Genomic DNA, 7,558 nt, shown 5'->3' with positions numbered 1-7,558 from the left:
TGTATGTTTGGCATTGCACCCTTCAAGGGTTTGTACATATACCTAAGGTTTGCTCATGCACACTGACAGCAAGCGGTCACACCTGCATCTAACTCCTATAGATGTATGGTTGACATGCGATGCCTTTCGAGGTTGGAAACCCTTATGGGGCTGTAACTTGTTTAATGGTTTATTGTCTGTTTTCAGAATTCCTCGTTTTCCTTGTTTATATAACCGTCAATGTGACTGTATCTTAATGCTATCGGACTTCATTATTTCTTTACTTACCTATGCATTATTTTTCACAGTTCTTTTGCAGAATAATACCGTCAATATGGCTATACTCAATGTCATCGAGTTCTGTTATTTCTAGATGTATTTCGATGTCTAAGTTTGCGTTTACATTATCTCAGAAATGACTGTCGATGTCTGACATGAATCTAGTCTCATTTGTTGATGCTGTGCGCATTATACCTCTATGCTTCTACACAGTCTTTTAATTATTATTATGTTTAAGTTGCCGTTGCTACGACTTGCTGGAACCCTCATGGGTTAGCTGAATCGATTCCGAGTTTCAAGGTTTATGGTTTATAAAGAAAAGGCATTCGCCTACTTTGAGCCATAGAGGTTCGAGACTGTTTGTTTATTGGAGCATGGTTTATGCCGACCAGGATATGGTCAGGATGAGGGTAACCCTTCATCCGCTTCAGATGTATCTTTATCTTGAAACCCATCTTTTAATACAGAACGGGTTTGTCAAATGTTTCTATAGACTGTTGTATTAGATATGCCAATACTAGTTGAGAGTCTCTGAATGTTAAATCTTCTGAGTTCCACAGTACTCTAAATATATAATTTCTTTCATGCAGAAATACCTATGCTTCTTGTTTACAGATAACTGTAGTATATACTTCTAGTTTTACCGATAACTGTAATCTTTATGTATTTCGATTCACAGTTTAACTATCTAGGCTTGCTCAGCCTGACTATAGTCATACTATGTTTCACTCAGGTCTAAGTAATTTATAACTTTCAAATATTCCTTCTCGTTCCATCTTTCGCTTCTGTTTAGATAGTATTGCTTACATTCTGCTTACTAACTGTAGCTACAGTAACTGACAGTAACAGCTACCTTTACCATTTACACAGACAGTCTTGGAGACATAAGGGTCAGATACTTACCTGGTCTGCACGGACACGGTGAGTCTGGTTCAGTCTCCTGTCTAAATCTCTGTGTAAAGCTTGATATCCTCCCAGCCATGAGATCAGTCTCTCAAGACCTGAATCTCCCCCCAAGCTTCTGCTTACCGGATCTCTATCCTCAGTAAGCCAGCACTGTGTGCTTGACTATCTGGTCCTTACCAGACTTAGTCCCAAACAAGTTTTTCCTTCCTTCTGTTTTTCCTCCTTGTCTGTCTCTACAGCACAAAAAAGGAAAACCATTCACCCCTCCCTTTTTCCTGGAAATCTTTCCAGTTAAGGAAGGTGGTTATTTTCAGTTCTCTTAACTGCTTTCCCTTTTGGGAAATTCAATGCTCTTGAGTAATTCTTTAAACATTGCTTTAATGCATAATCCAAATCAACAAATTACTCTTTAAAAGAAAATAAGTTCTCAATATCATTCAGTTTTTACTGCAGTAACTTTTAAAACAATTACATTTACGGGGTCATCACATCTCCCCCTCCTGAGATTGGACATCGTCCCGATGTCTAGTGTCTCCAAACATTCCCGGATAGGCTTTCCGAAATAGCTCTTCGTCCTCCCATGTGGCCTCTTCAGGCCCATAGTGCTGCCACTGCACTTTAATTTGGGTAATAACCCGCTTCCGCAACTGTACTTCTCTCCTGTCGAGAATGCTCAGCGGTTCGACCAGGACCTCTCCTTCCGGTTCGACCTGCAATCAACCAAAATATCAGTCTTTTGTTCTAATTATTTTTTTTTTTTTTTTTTTAATAGTTCAACTAACAACAGTCCTCACCCTTATATTCTGCCACCTGATCACATGCTTAGGATCATAAACATACTTCTTTAGCATGGACACATGTAAAACATTATGAATTCTAATGTGGCTTGGTAAGGCTAGCTGGTAAGCTACCGGTCCAACCCTTGCTAAGACCTGAAAAGGTCCGAAGTAGCGGGGTGCAAGTTTAGCACAACTGCTCCACTGCAGAGTGCTTTTTCTGGCCTGAATTCTGATGTATACGTGGTCACCCACTTGGTACTCTTTGAACCTCCTTTTTCGATCTACAAAGTTTTTCTGCCGATCTTGAGCGGCCTTTAGGTTAGCTCGTACCTTTTTGACCATGTCTTCCATCTCCTTGAGCATCTCTGGTCCCAATTTAAATTTGTCCTCCGGGCCACTCCAATTGGAGGGTGTCCGACATTTTCGTCCATACAAAACTTCGAATGGAGACATCTGAGTCGATGTGTGATATCCATTGTTGTAAGCGAATTCGACCAGGTGCAAATAGTCCTCCCATTGTGTCGGTTTCTGCATGACACATGCTCTCAACATATCTTCCACCATCTGATTTACTCTCTCCGTCTGTCCATCAGTCTGGGGGTGATAAGCTGTGCTAAAATTCAGCTGTGTACCCAATTCTGCAAATAGCGCCCTCCAGAAAACGGATGTAAACTTTACATCCCGATCTGATATTATAGTCTTTGGGAGTCCATGAAGTCTGAACACATTTTGCATGAAGATGTGCGCAATTTGCACTGCCCGGTAGGTGGATTGTACTGGTATGAAATGTGCTGCTTTGCTTAGCTTATCAACCACTACCATAATAGAGTCATTGTTTCTTTTTGTTTTTGGCAGCCCCGTTATGAAATCCATCGATATAATTTCCCATTTCCATTCTGGAATGGGCAGGGGTTGCAATAATCCAGCCGGATGCTGATGCTCCGTCTTGATCTGCTGGCACTCCAAACACCGCGCTAAATATTCAGCCACATGCTTTTTCATTCCCAGCCAGTAATACTCCTTCCTAAGTGCTGTCAGCATTTTCTGGTACCCGGGATGGCCAGCGTAATGACTGGTATGAAACTCATTCAAGATTAAGTTTTTGAGGTTGTTGTCATTTGGTACAACCAATATTTTCCTGTAAAGCAGCATTCCATCCTTGCTGATCTCATATTCCTGCGGACTTTCTTTGCTGGAAGGTGGCACTTGTTGCTTCAACCGTTGGTATTCAGCATCTTGACTGGCTGCTGTTTTCATCATTACCTGCAAGGAATTTTCCCACTTACTAAAGGTAATTTCATATAAACAATTTACCTTTCGACTTAGAGCATCGGCTACACGATTTTCCTTTCCTTTCAGATGCTTGATGTCAAAATCGAACCCACTTAAGAAATCCGCCCAACGGGCTTGTCTTGTGTTCAGGGTGGGTTGACTAAAGTAATTTGTTAAGCTATGATGATCTGTTAATAACAGAAATTTCCTTCCTAGGAGGTAGTGTCGCCGCATCTTAAGTGCATGTATGACAACTGCCAACTCCAAATCATAAGCAGAATATTTCTGCTCATGTTCTTTCAATTTTCTTGATTCATAGGCTATTACTCTCCCTTCTTGCATCAGCACACCTCCGATGCCTTCTCCACTTGCATCGGTACATACCACATAGTCTTTGTTTGGATCAGCTATACTTAAAATAGGAGCAGATGTGAGTAACTGCTTAAGCTTCTCAAAGCTTTGTTGACATTCAGAACTCCATTTGAATGACCTCCCTTTCTTTTGCAAGGACGTGATGGGATATGCCACCCGTGAAAAACCCTCTACGAATCTTCTGTAGTATCCATCCAATCCCATGAAGGATCTGATATCCGCCGCATCTCTTGGCACAGGCCATTCCAATATGGTTTTTATTTTCTCTGGATCCACAGAAATCCCTTCCTTAGAAATCACATGACCCAAATACTGGATTTCCTCTTTATAGAAATCGCATTTGCTGAGCTTAGCATACAGCTGATGTTCTCGGAAAGTTTGCAGTACCATCCGGAGATGTTCCTCATGCTCCTCCTTAGAGCGAGAATAGATCAAGATATCATCAATGAATATTAGTACAAATTTGTCTAAAAATTGATGGAATACGTTGTTCATCAAACACATGAACGTGGCGGGTGCATTAGTCAAACCAAAAGGTAGCACTACAAACTCATAGTGCCCATACCGGGTCCTGAAGGCTGTTTTAGCGATATCTTCATCTTTAATTCTCATCTGATGGTATCCAGATCGCAGATCGATTTTGGAAAATACTTTCGCTCCCTTGACTTGATCAAAAAGCTCATCGATCCGCGGCAAAGGATATTTATTTTTAATTGTGAGCTTGTTTAGTTGCCGGTAATCAATACACATTCTAAGAGTTCCATCCTTCTTCCGGACGAATAACACTGGAGCTCCCCAGGGAGATACGCTGGGGCGGATATAATTCTTATCCAGCAATTCTTGCAGTTGCATTTTCAACTCAGTCAACTCTGGTACACTCATCCTATAAGGTGTCCGCGAAACTGGAGCAGCTCCCGGTATTAATTCAATGGTAAAGTCTATGTCCCTCTTAGGAGGTAATCCAGGAATTTCCTCTGGAAATACATCCGCGAATTCTTTTATCACCGGGAGTTGTTCTAATGGGTTTTCCTTATTCTTAGTTTCTGCATATCCCACCTGAATAGCATACACTTGGCATCTATTCCGGATGCATTTTGCCAGCTGGGATGCAGTGATTGGTCGGATCTGCACAGGTCATTTTATTCCCTGCATATCTTGTTCTATTCCAGCTTCATCCCTGTACCGTATAACCTTTGTTTTGTAGTTCACTAAGGCCCAATGCTTTTCTAGCCAGTCCATCCCAATTAGGACATCATAAGACCCGAGGGGAAGCACATTCAGGTCTGCCACTACTGGCTGTCCTGCTATCGCTATAGGACAGCTTTTGACCTTCGCCAATACTCGTCTTTTGGTTCCTGTAGCTAACTGTACCAGCCAAGGATTCTTGAATTTTTCAGGCTGCAATTTACACTGCTCAACTATTTTGGGACTAATATAACTTAAAGTAGCTCCAGGATCAATTAGAACAGAAATGGAGAGGTTAAAAATTTTACCCTCGAACTCTACCATGGTGGGCTGATATTCTGCTTGGCGGTCATCCAAAGCTGCGTTAATTCTTGGCATACTCCGTCCCACGTCACCCACGGTTGATGCCTCATGAATCTGGGATATCTGGTCAGTTCCCTTCCTTTGCGGACAATTCTTGACATAGTGCGGTCCACCACAGCCCCAACACTGCACTGAAGGTCTGTTTGATCCCTCAGTATCCATCTTGGCGGGTTGCTCACTCATTCTGGTTTCACCGATGGATTTGGCCCTGAATGCATTCCTTGGTGCCGCTCTATTGTTTTGATTCTTGTTGCTACCTTTGATTCCACTGCTTCGACTTCCTTTATTATTTCCAACAGTTTTACTGTTCTTTTTCTCATTCCATTTTCTGTTGGTACTATCCCCTTTCTGCTTACTCTGCTGATAGCAGATTCTGGCTTTGCGAATCGCTTCATCCATTGATTTAGGATTGTCAAATTCAATCCTTTCCCTCATATACATGGGTAGGCTGCTAACAAACCGCTGCACCTTGGCTTTTTCTTCTTTAAGGTAGGGTACATAGCGAAGCAGAGATGTGAAACGATTGATGAACTCATCCATGGTCTGATGTCCCAATCGCAGATCATGGAATTCTTTTGCCTTCTTATCATAAAACAGTTCCGTCAAGTATCTCTCCTTGAAATATTTCTGGAATTTTTCCCAGGTTATAGTTCGTTCAGTTACTCCTTTAACAATTTTTACCTCCTCCCACCACAGTGTCGCCTTCCCTTGTAACTGGAAGATGGCCAATCGTGCCTTCAAGTTATGGTCGTACTCATACAGCTGAAAGTATTTATTCATGTTGATTAGCCATGCTTCAGCTGCTTCCTCCTGTTCCCCATCATAATGTGGGGGTTTAATATTTCGAAATTCCCCTTGCAATTCCACCTTTTGACGCTTTGAGGTCTGCTGTTCTGAGGCATTAGCAAATTGATCCTCTTCTTCTTCCGGGATTTCAGATTCCGCGGGATAGCGTTCTTCCTCTATTATTCTCTGCTGCTCTGCGCTGGGGTTAGCTAGTGGCGGGTTCTGTTTGTCAGACAGACTTTTTAATATTCTCTCCTGCTCCATGGTCAACCGTGCATTATCTGCCCGGAGCCGAGCCATTTCATTTTTCAATTCTTGAACGGTTTCTAGTATGGCCAGATTCGTGCTGCGGTTCTCCTCACCGAGCTGCACCCACAACCCTGCATTGTCTCTAAAATTTGCTGCAGGCACCAAATTGGCTGCAGGCCTGTGCTATGCGCCGCCCGACCCCTGCATGCTAATCACTTGTGATACCTCTGTTGCTCTTTTCCTTCTTCTTGACTAGCCTGGTTTGGTCATGAAACATATAATATTGTGAGCTACCTGCACGTTTGTTTTTTTTTTGTTAATGTCATTATGATCTTCTCGTCATTCACATCCCAGAGGCCACAGTATGGATAATCTGGGCTCTGATACCAATTGTCACATACCTATACGATTATAACCACACATATAAATTTTTTTTTAATATATGTATCAACAGCGCCTACATATATATAAATATATATATATATATATATATATATATATATATATATATATATATATATATATATATATATATATATATATATATATATATATATATATATGTATATATATCTCTGTACTTGTTATACGTAGGTATACAAACTACTCTTTAATTAATATATGTGAACATTAGCTGGCTGCCATGATCGTGTACCCAGCCTAACCCAATGGCAATTATACTATGGGGCAGGTAAAGTTTCCATAACCTATGGTCCGATGTTAACATGGCAGTGATTATCTACCTTACCCTTTGAATATTTCATAGCTGTTTTGACTTTGGAATCTGGCAATCCCAACGTAGGACATTTGGCAGCAATGTTAAGTTTCCCCTGTCCGGATCACGTGACAGTGGCATGGTCACGGCACTTGGGCTTTCCCGCACCTTCCTCCTTGATATCATCGCCTTCATCGACGATGGACATGAACTGTGAGAGATCAAAGGCTAACACCGTGCCACGTCTCTGCCTCCGGCAGGTAGGGTATATACGAGTCTTTCTCCGGTTTATTCGCGATTGTTCCTTTGCTCAGCGTTCTTCAGCTCTCTCTGCCCTCACTGAAAAGGGTTTTATGTGCCATTAAGCTCCGAGGCCACTGCAACTTCGAGATCTTACCTTATTACAGCAGGATTTCTCCACATGGAGTCTCAGTCCCGACCTAGCCAGGTAAATGCCCACAGTTAAAGGATTTGGTTTTCGATTTGGGGTTTACTGGTTATGAACTCTGTTTAACACCTGTTCTTTCACTTGCCAGGTGTGAACAACATCTCCTGCTTTGATGGATCTGGAAGAGCCCCGCAATCAAAGACCGCCGAGCTTCCAGGTATTTAACTGGTCATCAGGGTTTGGTTTTATAGTTGATGCATCGTTATCCCTCTCGGTTTACCAGAG

At 41.9% G+C, this 7,558-nt stretch overlaps 1 protein-coding gene across 1 annotated transcript; it reads right to left on the bottom strand.

Moving 5' to 3' along the window:
- Window positions 1-1,075: 1,075 nt before the first annotated feature.
- On the bottom strand, window positions 1,076-6,221 carry LOC149187834 (uncharacterized). Its single transcript, XM_089409783.1, has 8 exons — window positions 4,863-6,221; window positions 4,395-4,712; window positions 3,543-3,998; window positions 2,721-3,206; window positions 2,076-2,567; window positions 1,813-1,874; window positions 1,162-1,279; window positions 1,076-1,111 (listed from the first exon to the last, which is right to left on the bottom strand). The coding sequence occupies exons 1-8, from the start codon at window positions 6,219-6,221 to the stop codon at window positions 1,076-1,078; spliced, it is 3,327 nt and encodes a 1,108-aa protein (XP_089265909.1).
- Window positions 6,222-7,558: the final 1,337 nt, after the last annotated feature.

This window comes from Pinus tabuliformis, chromosome 3_1, assembly GCF_031772625.1.
Source record: "Pinus tabuliformis cultivar Carrire ecotype Pingquan chromosome 3_1, CPIR1, whole genome shotgun sequence".
NCBI lineage: Eukaryota > Viridiplantae > Streptophyta > Pinopsida > Pinales > Pinaceae > Pinus > Pinus tabuliformis.
The sequence above is the reverse complement of the archived record's forward strand: the minus strand, read 5'-3'. Positions and strand labels throughout refer to the sequence as shown.

Bases quoted from the DNA above. Each gene is read 5' to 3' on its own strand.
- LOC149187834 (XM_089409783.1), bottom strand. From the start codon at position 6,221: ATGGCTCGGCTCCGGGCAGATAATGCACGGTTGACCATGGAGCAGGAG. The intron at 3,207-3,542 runs GTAATAGCCTAT...AATTCCTTGCAG, and splicing joins TGCTGATGCAAGAAGGGAGA to GTAATGATGAAAACAGCAGC. The intron at 1,875-2,075 runs GTAGCTTACCAG...GGTTGATTGCAG, and splicing joins TCTTAGCAAGGGTTGGACCG to GTCGAACCGGAAGGAGAGGT.